The 21,192-nt window shown below is 45.6% G+C and overlaps 1 protein-coding gene across 2 annotated transcripts in view; it reads right to left on the bottom strand.

Moving 5' to 3' along the window:
• Positions 1-21,192, bottom strand: part of LOC143357184 (serine/threonine-protein phosphatase 4 regulatory subunit 1) — a 218,602-nt gene that overhangs the window by 177,019 nt on the left and 20,391 nt on the right. The window contains exons 1-2 of one of the 2 annotated variants that reach the window (XM_076793470.1): positions 18,574-18,875; positions 6,012-6,186 (exon numbers count right to left, since the gene is read on the bottom strand). In XM_076793470.1, coding sequence (XP_076649585.1) covers positions 6,012-6,184 — 173 coding nt within the window. In that variant the 5' untranslated portion in view covers positions 6,185-6,186; positions 18,574-18,875. Of the gene's footprint in view, positions 1-6,011; positions 6,187-18,573; positions 18,876-21,192 lie in introns of those variants that run through there. The other variant, XM_076793468.1, reaches the window with a different exon arrangement.

Here is a 21,192-nt window from a genome sequence, read left to right as displayed (position 1 = left end):
AATTTAGAAAATTATAGTAGATCAGAGGACCCGTTATAGGACCCATAATAGGTTTACAGGGCCCGTTAAAATGGCAGTTTGTAATATTTTCATTTCACGATTATTGAGATTGTAAAGATGCACATGAGGGATTTATTTCCTTGGGTATGTACTATCAAAAAATAGGCTTTGGATGGATACATTCTTGTTATTTCTATAAAGTAATGTAAAATAGTCACTTTTGGTGCTCCGTAAACGTAATGTTAAACGGCTCGTAAACAAGAGACTAAATGATAAAAAAATGAAACGGTTGATAGAAGATGAAATATGTAGATAAACCAAATATTCAACACGAAAAGAATTATAATGTTGCTGGCGAAATTGTAAAAACCGACGGAAAGCAGCTCGATTGATTCGTGTAGAGCGGCAATTACTGAATATCGAGTACAGATTTCATAGAGCGATACGCCCGTTGCATTAGTATGCGGTTAATACATTCTGACTTCGGTAAAAATTACTACCGGACGTTGTACACGGCGCGGACCATGATTCTTGCCGGTCTCAGCTGGGCGTCTTACGGCTCCGGCCGGTAAGAATCATTCGCGTATGCTGTACACGGCACATTTAAATGACTATCGCATCCTTTCTCCGGGGAGGAGATCGCACGGGTTGATTCGAGCCCCGAGAACTATGTTTCTCGCGGTGAGATCAAGATCAAGTTGAATCGGAGCGGGACAAGAAACACACCGCGTACCGATACTCTTTTCCTTTCTTTCGTTCCGACTCGCATGTCGCTCACACGCGCCTCGCCGTGCATAAATCAGCTGTGTCAATTAGGTGGCTCGGGATCGTTGCAAAATCGCGACACGCCGGTGACAAACGTTTGCCCGTCTAGCCGTGTAAACCGTTGTAACCGTCGCGAAACGTTTGCCCGATTGGAAAAAGTAAATCAACATCGACGGGCCGACTAAGGAAATTCTATTTTGACGGCGCGCCGGCATCTCCGGGACCGATCTTGACCTGTTCATCGGTTTACTCGTACATTCGACTGCAGATTCCCACGGTTCTCATAAGTTCGCGCACTGAAAAACCGTCTCGTTTCACTACCTTGCAATATCCGATTCCGTTCCAATTTAAAACCGATTGCACGGAAAATTGTCCAACGAATAGTTACAATTTCTGCCTCAAATGTATCTCGAATTAAGTTACTTTTATTCGCGAACATTGAAATTACTGTACCTTCCGAAGCATACGCTCACGGGACAAATCGATTAACCTTACCAGTTTTATCTGCTGTCAAAGCACTTTGACAATTCTTACTCTCCTTTTACATTTAGAATAAATTACTTTAAAGGTAATACCTCAGCAATTTTCTCTAGATTTTATTTCGTTAATCAATTCGGCGGATGAGAGGCTCGTATATCAGAATATTTTCACTCGCGTTTCTAAAATTCGAAAGACACCGAACGGTGTCTACCAACGTAGAAAATATTTCGAATCATACATTTCCGCGGACCTTGCGAGTGCAAAAGTTCTAGCGAACAGTGTATAATTGTTCGAACGTTATTACCAGGCAGAGAGAGAGAAACGGAGGTGGCATCGAGCGATTCCTTAATTATACGAGCACGAGGAATTAAATTGATTCGCGGACGAAATGCATCGAGTAAATTGAATAGGCCTCTTTCGCTGCATGGTCTATTTAACCGCGACTCATAGGTGCACCTATGTTCGTTCCAAAGTTCGCTCATCCGAGACCAGACCGAGCGAGAGAGCGAGCGAGAGGAAGAGGGAAATAGAGGGAGAATGTGAGGGATCGCGGCGAAGCATGAAAGAGAGGGATAAGAGGTGGAGAAAGAGAGGGAAATCGTAAAGAATATAGGAGAAGGAAAGGGAAGAAGCAAGGGAACGAGAAAGGAGAGAGAAGCGAATGACGTTGACCTCAAACGAGGCGCCTGCCAGTTGGACGGTGCAGGAAGGGAGGACGCGACGCCGCGCGCCGCGACGCTGACGCACCGTGTATATTTGGCTAAGGTCCGCCACGTCCGATCGTAGTAGTTTCTTTCCGTGCTAGGTAATCTCGAATGACTACTATCGCGCAGACGAGCTATAGGATAGACCTAATCCTGTGACGTATTCTCGTGTCACTGTCGATGGGGGGCCCCTAAAAGCCCCCATACCGTTTTAGTGCTTTTGTACAATGTTGCTGGCTGCTACGTATTTAGACGCTTTTACCAGCATCCTAGTACACAGTCCCATTGTATCACGGGAACCTAGCATAATTGGACTGAGACGCATGCATTATTTATGTCGATACAATGGTATCGATATTGCTATGGAATTGTAGGTTCTCTCGGTACACTATCTTCTCCTTCTTGTTCTTTCTTGAGACTGGATAGACACGTACGTCCACGCAACCACATTGTCTACTAAATCGTTAAATTATCAAGTTACGATTAACCTTTTGACCGCGGAACGATACTCGCACGACAACCATTATGGCCAGCTAAAATAATTAACAATTAAATTATTGCTACAGTGAACATAAGAATCGCATTGGTAAGAACTCTGTCATTTTAATTCAATAAAGGAGTTAATGTTTCTTCGAGCGTATACAATTAGTATTCTTGTGCGTATGCCATTCGCAGTCAGAGGGATAAGTGTTCTCATCAAAGGTTTGCTTTCGTGTGAATTTGATTTCCAAACCAAGACAACCCAGCGCTTCTCAGACTTGGCAATACCATGGCCAATTGGACTTGAGTGAGGCTAAGTATAATTCCCGAATTTGCTATTCTCATGACGAAGAGGTTATTAAAGTTGCAGGCTTTTTGAAGCGCCAGTCCACGGATCCCGTGAGACACGAAAACCCGTAAGATGAGTGGTCCATCCTATTTCTTGTCTGTGCTACTATTCTCGCTATCGTCCCCGTCAGAACGACGGGAATGTTTTTAGGCCGAGCCTGTCGCAGCTTTCATTTTCTCATGGAATAATACTGAACCCGAACAACAGAATTCGTTCTTTATTGAGCAGGCATCCTTCGTTCGATATTTACGCGTTCAAACAAGAAGAGGGGAATATTCCGATATGGATCGTTTATGGGACTCGTTAAACATATTAGGAAACCGAAAGCACAGAATAATTTCAACACTAGAACCACGGAACCTGTCAAACTGACGGACTCCATATTCTCTACCTTTACAATTATTAAGATTGTAAAGATGCATTTGTGGAAAATTATTCAATGATTTTATTTGTTTGATTCAATATGAAATTGATTATTCTCGATGCGAAATACATTTATTAAACAGCTGATTAAAACACTTTTTGCAGGGAAAACCTTACAGATATTTGTAATAGATTGGACTCAAAGATTATTTAAACCTAATGTCGATGTCCGAGTACCTGAATACGTGCAACGTGTCTTTAAATTCTTCTGCATGCTTGTGTTGAAAAATAGCTAAGCTGCTGTAGACTTTTGCTTGTCAGGTAATTTTTAAATTCATTTAATACGAATATTGGACATCGAATGAACGACATTTCTACAAACTGAACGAATTCATACAAGGTAATATAGAATATTTCTTCACAACCCTTCACAAAAATAAGTCGCTAAAAAACAAGTACATTTAAGCAAGCGTTTTTCCCTTTCTTGAAAAATATGTTTCTCGATTAAAGAAGTAGGAAAATGTATATGATTTTTGTTCTAGACAAAATCTGTCCTAAATAGTTTACTCTAAATCAATTCATCCAAAAGTTAGCATATTCGATCAACTTGGATGTCATTGTTAACCCTTAGGGGACGACGTCTGTGCAGTGTACTGATTCCGACGAAAATCACCAAACTGATTGCACAAGATCAAATTATTACGGACGACACACTTTCACGCATCGACTGGAATTTGAAGATAGTAAATATTGAATATTAAAAATATTAAAAAGTCCAAATCATTGTAAAATCCGCAACATTGTACAATGTCGATCATGCAGAAAGAGACCGACGACCGTGCGTCATTCCTGAAGGGTTAATTAGTCTGTTAACACAAAATTCCCGCAGAACGTTCAACACTCTAAATGGCGGGTGGTTCGTTCGCATCGAACCGTTCCAAAGTTTATGATCGCCTAAATCAGTCGGCCTCTAGTCAGAAGCAAGGCAGCGAATTGTTTTGCGGCTGCCAGGGCCGCAATTCTAACGGATTTCTTCTGGTATCAGCGAATGAATCCGGCGGGGCCGGCGCTGAACAAAGTGAAGCGAATGTAAAACGTGGACGGAGGAAAAACGGTCGGTGAGAGAGAAAGAGAGAGAGAGAGAGAAGATGTCTCGAGCCGAAACTTCGGGGTGGCTAGGCGAGCCGAAGAAGTCGAGGGGTTGGTGAGCAACGCGAGATCCGTTGTACGCAGAAGAAACACCGACCGTCGACTACCGGCGCGGCGCTTCGAGAATTTATGGACGGGTCCCATTCGGCGCATCCGGCCGGTGTTGCCTTAGAAAAAGTCGGACCCGCACGAGAGGACTTCGGCATTACATTGTACCGGAGCAACGGGTCGCCGATGCACCGAAAACAGATTTCCTTTTTCACCGTATGGAAATGAAGCCGGCGTGTCTCTCTCCCGGTTCTTTTCGTCGGCCGAACTTTATTCGATGTCTGGCTTACGCGCACATCATATTTTCCCTCCCCGACCCGATGTCCCGGTTCAACGTTTCAACGATTTTTCCTACTTTTTCCCTTAAACATCATCTGGCCCTCCCCCGTTCCTTTCATTTCCCGGAGACGTCGAGTGTTCTTCAAAGGACGAAACCCGACCCGTATATCGCGCGGAAATTCGTTCTGTCTCGTGTTTGGATAATATTTCAGATGAAAGTGGAAATTCGAAAATCATTCCGAGCGTACCGTAAATATCTGAGCAGAATATCATTTGCAGAGACACCGGAGAAATTGCTACGACGCGCCGCGAAAGGAAAGCCCCGGCTCGATCGTTGAAAATCAAATTTTCAACGACTTCGAAAAATAAACAATTTGCTCGAGAACGTCTATTATTCACGAGTACCAAAAATTTCGTTTCTAGGAGCTTCTGTTTACCAGTTATACAATTTTAAAGTAATCGACCAACCGAAAACCGTTGTCAACTGAGTAGAGATGAATAAAGCATCATTGTGAGTTTCTTCGGTGGATGAAAAATATTTGAAATATTAAGAAAAGTGTAAAAAACAAAATTGTATACGGTCAGTGTTATTTCAGCCCTGCAGAGAGTACACTGTTTCGCTTAACCAATACCGCTTACAGTAGTACCTCGTTCGTTGCACAAAACGGGACTGAAAATTAGTGAAAAAATCCAGGTCATGCAACGAAAGAGGTAACCAATTATTTTTTCATTTTCCCGCTCCGTATTTCCCGATTCCCTAAGCTGTTCGGGATGTTATGTAGCCACCGCAAGGATTCCGTGCAACAAGCGAGGTTTTACCGTCTTCTAACAATCGTTTGTAATTTTGATTGTCTACTTATTTAAGTGAATTTCAAATTGAATACAAAGCAAAGAATTGCTAGTCCATCATCGTTCGATCGAGAGTGACTGTGCGTCGTTGTGAATCGTAAACGGTTAGCTGTCCAATGGTTACAAGTAGACTGCGGATCTTTATGCGTTTATGGCTTATGAAATTTTAAAATTCGATAGAATTTAGTGCGATTTTTATTTGTTTTGGATCAACGGAGGCTGTTCCCATGAAAAATAGAATTTCATTTAATTCTGTTGTCTTAAAATTTGTCTACAAAAACTGGAAATTGCATAAACATCCGCGGTCTAGTTACGAGTACTGATGAACAGCTATTTTTATTGAAGGATCGCAAGACGATTAACGAATTGTCGTCTCTTGCATGCAATCGACGTTTTACTCGTTTGTTTCGGTTCGGTTATACGGCCACACTCTTCAATTTTTCCGTATACATGCAAACAGAGGCGATGTACGCGAACCAAGATAACCGCATCGAGACGCGAATCTGACGGGGGAAGAATGTCGAAGATAGGATGATAACACTCACCGTGAGAGGTCTGTGTCCGGTGTCACGTACGGCCGTAGCTTGCACAGTTCTTCTTCTACTCCAACTTTGTTGCCACTTCCTCCGATATTGCATACAGCATCCGTTCCAGATGCGTCGGGACGGAGATTGTAATCGACATCGATACCGTCGTCGTACATATCATCGACGTCCATTACTGCGCACACGAGAACAGATTTTTTCGGTCATTCAATCAGCTCATCACAGTTCGGAAATCGTTGCCTTGTACTTACGAAGCTTATGAATACAAATATATCACAAATATATACTCGTAAAATCGACGGAATTTATTCGCCAACACGAATATCGCAAAGCATAAAAATGAAGTTCGGATTGCACTACGCGTACACGATGTATGCAGCGAACCTGTTTAGACGGTGATTTACATATCGATTTATTTCAGGCGATTCCTTTGTTCGCCATGAAATTGCATAAAAGTAACGACTACGCAAAAAGCGCTTTTGATTGAATTCTGTTTTATCAGTAGACTGAGGATCTTCGTGCAAAATGATTGTAGGTTCAGAAACTAAATGACGTGTTTTTTTTTAACAGAACAATATTATTAGATTTATCTAAGGACTTTTCTATTTCACCTATTCGTGTTCGTTATAAAATAAAATATAAAATCCGCAGTCTGTTTACTTAGCGTTGCATACCTAATTTCAAGAAAAATATACAGTATATTTTTTACATTTCTGTCTAGTAATGAACAAGTACAGTTAACACTAGATTTACGGAGCACCAAAAGTGACTATTCTGCATTACTTCATAAATATAACAAGAACGTGCTAACCACATTTTTAGCAATATTTTTAAAGTAATATATACCCAAAGAAATAAATTTGCTAAATCATTTCTCATCTATGCATCCTTACGATCTTAATAATTTTAAATTAAAAATATTAAAACCCGTCTAGCTAGACTAGGCTAAACCTAGTGTTAAATAAATATCTAGCCAGGAACAGTAGATCCAGTGTAGAAGATACTGAAAGTCTGATTATTTATTCGAATTCTAAGGCGGTCAGTCGAACAGACGACAATGTTTGGTGAAAATACAACTGGTTATAAACGACTCTAGATCAAAGACTCGGATTAATATCATCCCGTCCGAGTTTAGCCGGTTTATTGCACCGATCGCGACTGCGTTCCCTTCTGTTACAGCTCCGCGAATTTCCCTGCATCCAAAGCATCGTGCTCAAAAGAAGGCTCCAACCGCAACTAGCGTAACCAGCGTAACCGTAACGACTCGTGACAAGAGTAAGAAGGAGTCTCAAAGGAGAAGGTACCCGGGATAACCGGAGGTTTTAAACGAAGCGGTTCCTCCTTCTAAGTCTGCCTACAGCCGCCGCCGTCTCTCGCCTAGACTTCTTCTATTTTCCTCGACGGCTCTCATATCGCGGCCAACGCGAATTTCCCTCTTCTGCCCGCTTTGTCCGCGCGTTCCGCCAGTCGACGCGCGGAAAAACGCGTCGGATTTTATACGAGGTAGAAACTTATATCGCCCAGGAAAGTGGGAGAAAAAGAAAGGGAAAAAAAAGGAGTAGGAAGAAGAAGAACCAGAGAGAAAAGAATAAGCGACACTCGCTTTACTTATACACCTAACCTCCCGGCAAACGCGAGAGCGCCCGGAGCCTCGCTAACGGAATAATTATTTCCCTCGGGTTTATCGCCGCGTCCTACCACGCCAGAGACCGATACCAATAAGAATCACTTTAATTCACCGCGAGGTCTAATTTCATTCCGTTTCGACGCAGCGAAAGTGAATCCGCCCCTGCCCTCCATCCTCTTCCCGAGACGCCATGAAAATTATCTTCGTCGCGCCGGCGAAACGATAATTTATAAAAAAAAAAGGTTCACGAGGACTAGAAACGGCCTCCCTCGAGACATTTTTCTCAGCATTCTTAGCCGGCATTTGTCGAGGGGTGGGGAAGCGGCGGGAGAGAGAGAGAGAGAGAGAGAGAGAGAGAGAGAGAGAGAAAGAGAAGCTGAAGGAGAAGCGAATGCCGGCCACTCCTGCGGCGCGAGAGCCACGAAAGCGAGTGAAAAAGGGAAAGAAAGAGAGACGCAGGCGTGTGTACAAAGGAGAGACAATGAGATAGGAGAGGGAAGTAGGCAGAGAGAGAGAGAGAGAGAGAGAGAGAGAGAGAGAGAGAGCGCAGAGAAAGAAAGCAACATATCGATCTCGTGAGGAGACTTCCGTCTGTCCGATTCTAGTCTCTCTTTTATCGTGACGCTCGATCGGATCGACCGTTCCGCTGGCAAGCCCTTCTATCTGGAACAAGCGGCCACCCTCTCCTCGAGACCACCCTTTCTCGCCGACCGGCCTACCACAGTCCCCTCTATCGGCCTGCTGGCATCACGGTGTGCGTGGGTGGTAGGAGGCCGGATCCAGAAACTCATTTGAATCACGTGCAACGACGAGTCAAGTGCAGCCGTACTACGCGTTATGCCGTCGTATATACGCTACTACGTACTTACTAACGATTTCCTCTCTCTTTTTTCCCTCTTTTCCGTCCTACCTCCTTTCATCCCTACCCGGTCACCCTTCGTCTCTCTTTCTCTCTCTCTCTCATCGTGCTCGCATTTCTGGATATTTATTGATTTCGACGCCCGTAACCATGTCGCCGTGACACGTCCCGTGCCCACCTCGATCGTCGATTCTCTCTCTTCCCGCCCCCGTATCCACCTCCGTTTTCACCGGAGCCCCCGTGTCTTTCGCCTCTCGGAGAAACCGCCCCACTCCGCCGTGAAATGGCAAACGAACGGCTCGCGGATCCTGTATCCTCCGGGTCTCGACATCCTTCTCCGCCGATGTTCTCGGGAAGAAGACAAAAAAAGAAGAGAAATTTCTCTCTTTCCGGCTAAAGATCGTAATGGATACGAGGATTGGGCGGCAAACTGCGACGAGCGCGATTACGAGGGGTGCCGGTGCCACGGGGATGAAGATGGTGGAACAGAGGATGAGAAAAAGAGATAGATAGCAGGCGGGAGTGAGAAATGGAAGGAACGGAAGAAGAAAGATAGATAGATAAAGAAAGAGAGAGGGGGGAAGAAGAGGGAGAGAGAGAGGAGGAGGAGGAGTAGGAGGAAGAGAGAAAGAGAGAGAGATAGAGTGTGGAGAGAGCAGAGGGGCGTGGCAAGATGAATGATCGCAAGACGCGGGAGTATTGATCCCCGGGACTGTACTCTGACTGTTTCTCTCTTTCTCTCCATATCACCCTCTCTCTACCTCTCTCTCTCTCTCTCCTCTCTGTCTATCTCTCTTCGGCATATATACGCGTAAACCTCCCCTTTCCTCGTCCTCTTCCATCGTTCCTCCGTGGTCATTCTATCTCCCTTTCCTTCTCTTTCTCTCCCTGTCGGAGCTTCGCACCCCTGTACCGGGTGGCGCGCCGGTTGGGTTCAGGGTCATGCGTGCACCCCTTTCGCCTGTGTCGGTTCCTTCCTTCCTTCCTCCCGTTTTCGGAGGGAGAAAGCCTGCTCCCGTCGTCTGGATCGAAGTCGAAGAACCCGAGGAGAGAGGAGAGAGGAGAGAGAAAGAGAGAGAGAGAGATCCTTCTCTCACCCTGATACACGCAAACGGTCGCCGACCAGTTCCTCCGCTACGACTCGCAAAGGATCAACGACATTTTCGCCGGCCGGCCGACCTACCCCCCGTCGCCACGTTACCACGCTCTAGCCGCGCAGAAGGGACACGATCCTGATCTTTTCGGCGAGGCGCAACGAGCCTCCTTTTTCATTTCTCTCTCTCTCTCTCTCTCTCTCTCTCAACTCGTCCTTTCTTTCCTACCCCTCACCCTGCCGCCCCCCTGACACAGCACGCGGCTCCGCTGATGTGGGAATGATTCCGATACAATTACAGCGGTTCGAATCGAGTTCTATGCTCCCCGATGCGACGCGGAGACGCGCGACGCCGAAAACCTGTATAATCCTACAGGCTGCTTCCGATCCGGTGATGCAACCGGAAAACCAGCGAATCTGCGTGGAAGAGCAAGTCGAAAACGTGGAATACAATTCTGTTATCCGAGACTTCGCCCGAGAGAAAATCGAGTTTACAGATCCGTCGTGTACGCGTACCTATTCGGCTGGCGTGTCTGATCATGACCTGCCGATTCTACTTCTTGTAAACATCGGCGCCTCGAATACTGGAAACCTAACGGATTTTCGAAGCTGATTTTCTCGATAATGATGTCTCGTTCAAACAGATTTTATTCTATATTTTCTCTCCGCAGAATCATCGACATTAAACGTTAATCCAGTATTATCAGGACATTATGTCTCTGAAAATGTTCCAATTGTGACGACAAAATTTCATTTGTACTGTATTGAATTTTTATTGTATTGAGTAGAAAAAGATGAGTAATTCTTGACGAATAAGTCTGAACAAACTGTCTGTAATGTGAAACTGAAAAAAACTAATTTTCCTGGAGAACCATAAAAGGTCGCAACGAAGAAATTCTTTAGTTACGAAGGGGTGGTGCAACAATAAAAAGCTATATCAAATTCTGGCGATGAAACGAAACAAGACGTGAAAAATGCGAATAAGAAACATGTACAGGGTGTATAGAAAGTAATGGTCAACCGTCCTAGGGGTGAATTTACACCTCTGGATCGGTGGACATTTGTCAAAGAAACTTGCCGCAAAATTGTTTATAACAAAGAAAACTGTTGTTAAAGTTTTTTCTTACATCAACACCTTTTCTAAATCGAGAAAAGAAAAAGTTTGAAAGGAACCATATGTCGCAAACAAATAGTTATGCCCATTAGGATCATACATTTGAAGTTGCAAAATATGAAAGAAACCTTTGCATCCAATGTTATACATGCGAATACTAATCCTACAATATAAAATACTAATGTAAAGTACACTTACAAATTTTTCAGAATGATCTGTTCCTCCGCCGGATCCACAGCACATTATTCTTGACTCTCGCGAATAAACTGTACGCACCACGCTTAACGAAATCGTGACAGCGGACGAGAAGAACTTACTCCGACCACGAACAAAATAATACTGCGATTTTAGCCGTTTCGCTCGCACGGACGTGTGACGTTTAGGTTATACCAGGTAGGTCAAACGCCGAGGCTCTACAAACGCTAGATAGAAAAACAGGGAGTTCTGGGAAACCGGGTCGGCAATTCAACCGACAGAATTTGTTTACCTTGTTTTCGGATCTAGCCTTGGCGTTTGACCTGCCTAGTATAGCCTAACCGTCACACGCCCGTGCGAGCGAAACGGCTAAAATCGCAGTATTATTTTGTTCGCGGTCGGAGTAACTTCTTCTCGTTCGCTGTCACGATTTCGTCAAGTGTGTTGTGTACTGTTTAGTGATTGAGGTGCAATTATTCGGACGTATTCGCGAGTGTCAGGAATAGTGTGTTGTGGATCCGACGGAGGAACAGATCATTCTGAAAAATTTGTAAGTGTACTTTACATCAGTATTTTATATTGTAGGATTAGTATTCACACGTATAACATTGGATACAAAGTTTTCTTTCATATTTTGCCACTCCAAATTTATGGACCGAATGAAAAAAGTTATTATCACCCTGTACAAAGAGTTACAAAAGATGATAAAATTATTTATCATCGCTTGCATCATCAAGATTGGCATCTTGAATGCATCGGTGAATACATATTGACATATTGGCGATACGAGGTCCATGTGTTTAACCCTTTTAGTGCCGGGTGAAAAAGAGGTGCCTATGCGAAGATAACCGGCCGAATTTCACGATTTTACTAGGGTTTAGAAAAAGGCTCATCAAAACCTAACGAAAAGCAATATTTACATAATTCAAAAAGCAGTATATCAAGAACGAAATAGAGAGTAAAACAGTGACGCTAATTTGTCTATATTTATTGAAAATTACATAAATAACAAAGGTATAAGTGATCATAAAGAAGAGAAAAATTGAGTTCTCTCTTTCAAAACATAATTGTACATACGAAAAGTCATCTTTTTATCATAACTTTATGTAGACCGTTTATTACAAAGTATATACTTTGCATTTCCAATATATTTTGTAACAAAATAAATAATATTGCACAACAAACACAAAGAATAACTCCAAGGTACATGGTAGGCGCCGGACGGATTATCTCATCCGAAACAAGTAATTGTTATAGGTAATATAACATATAGAATATAAGGGAAAGTTAAACCGAAAAACTATTTATTTTAATTCTCTCGTAATGAAATTAGACCATTTATAACGTATTATAAATTTATTTTGAGATAGTGTTCTCTCGCAATGCGAATAGTAAAGCGCTACAAGGTGCGGGCCGATATATCGGCTCTGGCACTTTTCGACAGTGCAGCATGGGCCGATATATCGGCCTCCGGCACTAAAAGGGTTAATTCTAGAAGTTGCATACAAATAATCCATCTATCACAGTAACAGAAGATCAGTATGTATTTTTAGTTTTTCCAGAACCGAAGATATCAACGTGGAATTCAGCTCCCTGAGGAAAACGTTATCAAAATTTTGAAAAATGGTTGTCCGCGTATTTTGATCGCGGAGTCAGGAATGGAATGATTCGATTCCGTTTCGAGCCTGTGACATCAATGATTCGAGAGGCTTGAATTGGCGAGGTGCTCCCCGGTAGGGTAGGATCAGAAATATCGCGAAATCCTGGAATCGTCGCGCGGTCGATTAACACGAGCGCCGGGTTCCGCCCGTATTAATAACCGAAGCACGAGCGGTACGCTGGAAACGGGCACGACAGACGTGACAGTCCCGCGAAAAGTAATTACTACCCTCTTGTCCCGCGCTTAATACAACGGAACGGCCGTCTGAAATAACATTCCGCGTGCCGGTTGACACATCTGAAAAACTCACGGGGATTAAAACGTCGTTGTTTCACGGTCGTTACCGTCCCGGTCCTGTCTACGAAACTTCTGCAACACTGCAACGACGACTTCTAATTACTCGGCCGGGAGTGGCCGGGATACCGGGCTCGGCCTGAACAAAAATCAGAGAATAGGAACGTATGCAGATCCCTTCCATTCTCTTCACTCCTTTTTTTTTTCTCTCTGCAACGTTTCGAGTCGGTTTCGTGAACGCGATTAATCGTTAAGCATCGGAAATTAACACAGGGTGTGTGCACGCGATCGGGCCGCGTCGGGTCGGGTCCCGAAGGCTGTGCAACATATTTGATGTAATTAGTAGCAATTTCTGTGGAGCGCGGGCCGAAGAGGCGTGCGATCATTGGCGGCGAGCGTGTCCACCTTCCGTTATAAGCAGAAACGCGATGGGAGCCGTGCACACTGTATCGTAATAACAGGTGGTACGACGCAACTGACGTAATGATAGGCTAACGAGCCCAAGCAATCGGAAAGGGAAAGCTTCCTCGTTAGAAAATTTCCACCAGGGCGTCGGTGTTTGTTTTGACGGGACGTCTAACCGCGACGCTTGCCGCGAACGGACGCCAACCTCGATGGGTCAGTGCTTTATACCCGCCTCGATCGATTCCGAGCGAATGGAAATTATCGGGGCTCGGGCATCCAGAACAACGACTGGAGTCGACGTGCCTGCCGACTACCCTGGAAGGTAAACGACGAGCTTCAGCCGCTTATGATTTATAATTCATGCGCCGTGTAAAGTGAGCTCTGATAGGGCGCAGGGGCTGGCCGGCCCGCGCTCTACTCAAAGACATCAACGACGAGCTTCTATCGCCGGCGCTATGTACACGGGAAAAAGTTTGCTAAGTGGGTTACTCGACGGATTACTCATATTTCGATTCGTTATTAACCATTCCGACTACCACCGCGATTATGGCCGGCAGCTACAAGTCTCTCGATGCTACTGGCGCCGGGTATAGCAACAACTACCGTGCAAAGATCATAAGTTGTCGAGCACCTACACACAGTACCTATTAATGAATTATTGTAAGTCTAGCAGGCGATGATGTGAACTGTATTATCTCCGTCTGCACTACCAACAACTACGAAGGAAATTGTTGTGAATATTAAATTGGCAGTGAGACAAATATTACTTTTTTTTTTTAAATAGGAAATAATTTATTTTGGGCTCTAAAAAGTTCTCAAAATGGTAGGTGTTAACCTTTTAACTGAGGATAACGAGTTAATACGTCTCTGGAATTCGCAGTCGGTTTTAAGAAACTTCACTTTCCTTTTAATTCAACGAATTATGTACGTTGTATTATAGTATTCATATTGTGATCCCACTTTCTTTCATCACGTCTTCCGGTTCATGATTGAAAAGTCATCCATTTAAAAGGTTAGCATCTTTTTATTTTAATTTACTTTTGGTTGATTCGTAATTCTACAAAAATATTGCTATAAATAAAGCTATACGTTCAGTACGATTGCATGTACAAACAGCAGGAATAGCTTCCCTTACCAGAAGATCAACCATGTATTTTTCTAACGCAAAGAGCGCTCAGAAAGAAATTACACAACCTAAGATTTATTTTATCTTACCTGTTATTTTTGTTGAAAAAGTGTACATTTTAGATTTACGTGCCTCAAAGTTTTCGCTATACAGTAAAAACGAAACATTCGAAGTGATTTATGATTGCAATTAAAATAAGTAGCGGCAATAAAACGTGTGCATGCCTCCAAGACTCCACCTCGGCAATTAAATCATATAAAACGACATATAAGATTTTGTTTTCTTGTAAAATTGTTTATTATCAGGGTATAAATCTTTTTAGGTCACATCAATTTCGTTAAGTGAAACATCGGGCAGCGTATTATGGTTGTTCTCGTCGGCGCGCTTTTATAGAAGCCTTTCCGTGCTTCGATTGGCACAACACGTGTCTGCGTTGCGTTCTACCAATTGGGAAGACTGGAAGCTTTTCCGCACCTGTGACAGGGTGAACAACTGTCGTGATCGTTCGCGTACACGTGTATCTGTGAAATTGGTTACTCCGTAACAGTGTAATACACGGGTTTCGGTAATGTTACACGTACTGCAGTGCTTCTTAGCTAGTGAATTTAGTCGGCTTCCGTATTATCCCAATTGAGCTACAATGCAAAACATGTTTTCGCCATCAGAATTGTATCGTCGCCAATAGTTCGTCTCCGATAAAAATCGATCCATGCCCACAATCCCATACGTAATACGACCAAAATCTAATCGAACTACTGATACCATCGTAATCATGTCTAAAAATCCTAATGTAATAACCCATGGGTAAAACCTAATCTCACGCAAGGTTAGATGAAACGATATCTTCTATTGTAGTTAATTATTCCCTTCTAACGAACGCCAGGTAAAGACAAATTACTAGACTGCGAATTTTATGCATTTGTGACAGAAACGGGTTTCAGTGAAATCTAAAACATTTCGCGCATTTAGAGATTTTAAAAATGGCAATATATTGTCTTCAGCTTATTAAGATTGTTAACACTAGGTTTACGGAGCACTAAAAGTGACTATTTTACATTACGTTATAAAATAAACAAGAATGTGCTGCCCAAATTGTTAGCCATTTTTTTTTTAATAACACCCAAAGAAATAAATGTGTTGAATAATTTCTCATGGATGTATCTTTAGAGTCTTAACAATTGTAAATTAAAAATATTAGAACCCGTCATTTTGACGGGTCCCGTAAACCTAGTGTTAAAGACGAAAAGGAACGTCTATGCGTAGAGTTGCTGTTCTTCTTGTAACTGATGCTGACAATTTTATATGTTGCATGACGATCCGCAGTCTACAAATTACTATTCACAGACGAAGGAGAGAAACGGTGGAATAATAATGGACTTTAGAGACGACACCCGACCGCTTTCGGATCGCTCGTTTCACTTGAAAAGCCTTTTTCCTTTCCAGCGCGGCGATCCGTTTGCATTAATTAAATCGATTGAAGTTTAACTACTGCAGTTCGTTCACGGTGATATGCCGGTACGATGACGTCAACCGCGTCTATTTCCCACGATTCCCGATGCATATTCCCGATCGGGTAATCGAATTTCGCGGTGACGTCTACGCGGTACCCAGAATATTGGTCGAAAGATACACGGTGCGGCGCGCCGGGATCTATTCGTAGATACCATTCGATGAATATTTATGTATGTCGCCGGTCCCGGAGAGAAACGGGGGCTCGCCTCCGTATAAGACAGATGGTACAATGATACAAACCGTCATATCGATGTAATTACATAACGGTCATTTTCCAGCGGCCGTTAAGATAACGCGGCTATTAACGGCCGCGCGTCACCACGAAACAATTAACGCGAATTATTTCTGTCCCCTGGAAAAACGAGGGAGAGAGAACAAAAGAAAAATTCATCGAAACGAAATCGCAATCGCAATAGCCGCTATCGTTCACCGCTTAAAAGCTGTCCCGCTGCTGCTGCTGCCGCGGTAATGATGATAACAATAGCCGTTCGAAATCTTTAATCGCATTTGCGAGGATGCCGACGTTACGCCCAGCGAGCGTAGGGAGGGGGGACGATCCCAGATACGTGTGACGTACGTGTTGGACCACCTATGATAATTTATACCCAGTACCAGAATAACCGTCAGGTTTCCGTTTACGTCGCGGTGTAATTACGGCCTCGCAGATATAACGACGAGCCTGTTACTGTAAAATCAGAGCTCCGGCCAGGGGGAACACGGATAAACAATCAAAGTGACGAAAATGTATTACATTGTTTCTCGCCGAATCACTCGACGATGCGTTGAACTCGGTTTAAATGGCACGGTTTCAATCGCGGATATCGAACTCAACGTGCCTTCAATTTTGGAATCTTTCAAATATTCGGTCAATCTTTTTTATTCGTATATAGCACGACATGCTGAATTGTATAATTTATTTTTTATCAACGCTATTTTTTTCTAAATATTCAATGGAAGTGCTAGTTTAAACACCCTCGAGACTAAATTAAACATCCAAAAAAGGAAAATCAGTAATTGAAAAGCAAAATGCTTTTAAAGCTCAATGTGTCGTGTTTCGAATTGAAAATTGATGTATACTCGATGTATGTATTATATTCAAAAAGCTGCAATGCATTGTAATATACTGGCAGTGACAATAGAGCAAATCCAGCAGTTCGTGTACGTCAGATCAACGATGCATTCGTTAACTTCAAACAAAAAGGGAGCACCGGTAAAAGGATTTTCGAGACCCTTTGAAATTTTATCTGCAACGGTTTCCCTCTCGTGCTCGACGAGACAGCAATTAGCTCGAATTTTTTCCCGAAACAAGTTTTCCATCATCGAGCCCTGTGACCACGAAAGATTTCACAGCGGCTCTGCTTCGCCCTCCTCGAAACTTTTTTCGTCCAAGTTGTTCGCAGAAGCAAAAAGAAAAAACGAAAAGGGGTGATGGGAAGAAAAAAGCGAACGAAACGAGGGTGCGTTTTCCCGGGCAGCCTACACGCAATTAGGGGGTCGTGGAGGGAAATTCTTAGGCAGATCCTTCGATACAGGCTATCGTCAATTGATAAAAGGAGTCGGATGAGAGGTAGAAAAGCGCGAACCTCCGAGATAGATCAATAACAAACCATTACGGTCTCTACCTCGCCCTCTCTCTCTCTCTCTCTCTCTCTCTCTCTCTCTCTCTCTCTCTCTCTTTCTTCCTCTCCTGCTCTCGGAGGCTTCAAAGAGGCCGAGGAGGGACTACTTCGTCGTGAATTCTTCAACGTTGAATCAATTCTTTGCTAATTACCGTTGTCTCGCGTGGGAAGAAAGGCAGAAGAGGAATAAAGAAAAGCTCGGCGACAAAGCAGACAGATCGATAACGGCAGGTCTTCACGGACCGTCCCGGTTTGCCGCGAAACAAAAGGAATCGACAGGTTTTTCCTTTCGCCACGCCTAATTTAAGCCCGCGAAATAATCCATTTTGTACGGGCCGTGACTGATTGTTTCACCCCTTTCCGCCGCGTTTTACATCGATTCTTCCCTCCGTTTCGTCCTCCTGGCCCTTTTTTCTCACCATTTCTCCCGCCCCCTACTCTCTTCTCGTCCACCCTTCCACGCCCCCTCTACCCCCACCCGCTTACTCTGGTCCCCGCAGGCGTTTCATTAGCCGCGACGAGAACATTTGTTTTTGTCGATGTTTCGCGGCAGCTTGCCGCTTTTTATTCCTCTTCCTCTTCTTCTCCGTGCCTCTTTTCGCTACTTTTCACGCATCTACCCTAACACGCCGTCCAGAGGGGGGTGATGAGGGGGTGGAGAGAGAGAGAGAGAGAGAGAAAAAACCGGCAACGACGCCGAGGAAGAGGCTTTGCATACTTATGCAATTAACTAGTCGAGCCCGACACTTGTTTGTCGACGTTCCCGACGTTTGTTTGTCGGGACTACGCGCCCGCGGAGATTACGCAATCGGCGAGCGGCTCTGCAAAGTAAAGTTTCGTGTTGTGCCATTTTCCTGCGATACAATACGGGAATCGACGCCGATCCGAGTAAACGGCGGTGGAATTCGGACGGTAACGGGAGTTCGACGATTTTTCAATGGCTCCGCGATAACGCGTGCAACATCATCGTGTTGCTTAAAATTGTGCAACAGTGACAATAATCATCCACCGCGCGAAGAACAGACGTCGCAGCCTAGAATTTTTGAAAATTTTCTCACCTCCTCGGTCGCACGGAGCAATACGCCGATTTCTTCATGTATCCACGTGATTCCGGACGTTGTCACAATAAACATTTTCCCGTTTGTATTCGGACAAAGGTGCCGCACAATCACACATTTACTATCCATAAACTATCACGAGATAGTCTCAAGTACCACAAGCATCCGAAAATACCTCGGGGTGCGTTGCCACTAGTCACGATCCCATTATCAAAAATACGTTTCAATCATTCCGGCGCCATAAGTTTGGCCCGTGTTCCCGACAATTTTCCCTGTTCAGTTCGCCCCGGAACGAACGCTTTTCCGCGTTACGAACGCCGGAAAATGGATACTGGCTGGCGAGATGGGTCCTTACGCCGGCATTTTACGACATCCTTCGAGCGAAACGGCCATGCGTGGCCGGCAAGATCCTCGCCACCTTTTCCGCGTTTTACGTTGCATTACAATATCGTTCTCCGCCTTGAAACCGGCGGAACCGCAAATTTTCCAGCATTTTTCGAGCGTGTCACCACGAATTTTCACACCGTCCGACTTGGAGTTCGATTCTCCTAAGGGAAAATCTACGTTCAAATCCTCCATCGTGCAGATTCCATCGTTTCCGACTTTTGCCACATCCGCGAAAGGCAGATTCTCGAATTGGCGATATGAAAGATTCGTGGACACGGAATGGACATTCGCGAGAACTGCACCCTCCGAGGGCCCGCAAGCCTCGTCGACACCGTCCAGCGCGAAGGGTCTTCCCACGTCCGATCAGCACGGCACTTTATCACTTATCCGACACCGTCCCTCGTGCAGCGCGTCAACGAACTCCCTCGAGCGAGAAAGGTCCGGCAGGGGTTCGCGGCCTCTGTAGAGGACGAGGATCCGAGGGATACGACCAGCGGCGGCAGCAGCATCCTTGGTGCTAGCGTTCTCCACCGCCCCCACAGGTGTAAGAAAAAAAAAAGCCGTAGCAGGGAACGCCTCGGCAATGTCCGATCGTCCGGTCCTCTTGAACACGACCACGACCCCCCTCGTCAGGATCCGGGGGGCACCGGATGAAAAGTTTTACGGGAGGAGCGCGACTGGTCGACTGATAAATCCGAATTTAGCGTGGCGGCCTCACGTACACGCCGGGCTCTCGCCGGCTCCGTCAAAGGCATGATTGGTCTGCGTGTCGGTGGCCCCCACCACCCCCACCACCGCCCCCCAGGGGCGGACAGCGAAGGCAGAGCGCCGTCGCCGTCTTTCGGGACGACGAGGGCGCCACCGTGCGGCACCGACGCCGACGCCCGCCGCCGATCGATAGTCGCCCACCATCGACGACGAGGAGGACAACGACGCCGTCGAGCACGACGCGCCGCGGCGTGGCGCGGGTACGGCGCGGTCGGCCGATTCTCGCAAGCCGTTTCATCGCGCCACGCTGCGACTCCGGTTTAGTCGTTCGGCGTTTAGGTCTCGTGTTTCGTCGCGTACCGCACACACAAGCCTCTGTGTGGACAGGCGAAATGAGCGAATTTGTCCGTTCATTTGATCTTTGTACGGTTTTGCATGCGGCCGAGGATCTTGTATGGCATCGTGAGTAAAGGATCCGCCGGCCGGGGGGGGGGGGGGAAGGAGATGCTTTTTCCCCGCCTATCCTCTTTCCAGTCTCTTTGTCGCACTCTTCTGCCGAACGAGACTCGACGATCCTCTGTATAATATTCAAGATACCTCCCCTCCTCTGCACACCCACAACCCCGGGGGGTACGTTCGCTCTCGTTGCCTGCGAAATTACGATATCGCGGGAGCCGTACTGTCTCCGGTAAGTGCAAACAAGTCGCGCGGGGTGTTTCTACGGTGGATCGATATTTATACTTTTACGACCACGCCTATGATAGTCGGTAACGGGGTCTAGGCGCACGGCTCGGCTATTTCGTGGAAACGCGGCGGCTGTTTCTGCTAAGAGAGCGCGCGCGGGTATCTCGCGGGAGGGGTTGTGTCGCTGCTCGGGTACACCTTTTCCGCCGCGGCTAACGGCCGGGTACCACAGAGTTCACGCGGACCAGAGGCTGCCGGAGAGCGGTTCTTTCTCGTACTCGCCGCCGGGCGCTACCGTATCGCGTGTAACGCGAACCGGATGGAGAGATAGACAAGAAGAGAGGCCAGGAAGAGAAAGCCGTAGGAGAGTGAAAAAACAGCGGAGGAAGCAGACCGTACGGGACTAGGAGAGACGAGAGAAAGAACCGGCGAGAAAGAGGAAGGAAGCGAGTAGAACGGGTACGCGCGCGCCGCGGGTAGCAGGAAAAACAGATGTAGAGTAGCGCGAGACGGGAAAAAGACGAGCGACGCGAAAGAATGGGTTAGGGGAATAAGGAGAGCGACCCAACAGATAAGAAAAGTCATCACGGTCAGTGCGCGCGCCGCGAGTCAGGCCACGCAACGCAGAGAAAGACTACGCCACGCCGCGCCAGGGCCACGCCATGCCGCGCCGCTCCGAGCAGAGCAGAGCAGAGCGGAGCAGAGCCGCGCCAGCCACACCGTCATTCATTGATTGCATCGTGGCGTGCGGTCTGCCGTGGCGAACGTACGCTTTACGTCGCTAATGCTCACCGGATGAAAGGAGAAACGCTGAAGAAAGAGAGGAAACCGAGCGAAGCG

Source organism: Halictus rubicundus, chromosome 9 (genome assembly GCF_050948215.1).
Source record: "Halictus rubicundus isolate RS-2024b chromosome 9, iyHalRubi1_principal, whole genome shotgun sequence".
NCBI lineage: Eukaryota > Metazoa > Arthropoda > Insecta > Hymenoptera > Halictidae > Halictus > Halictus rubicundus.
This window is presented reverse-complemented; position numbering and strand designations above follow the sequence as displayed.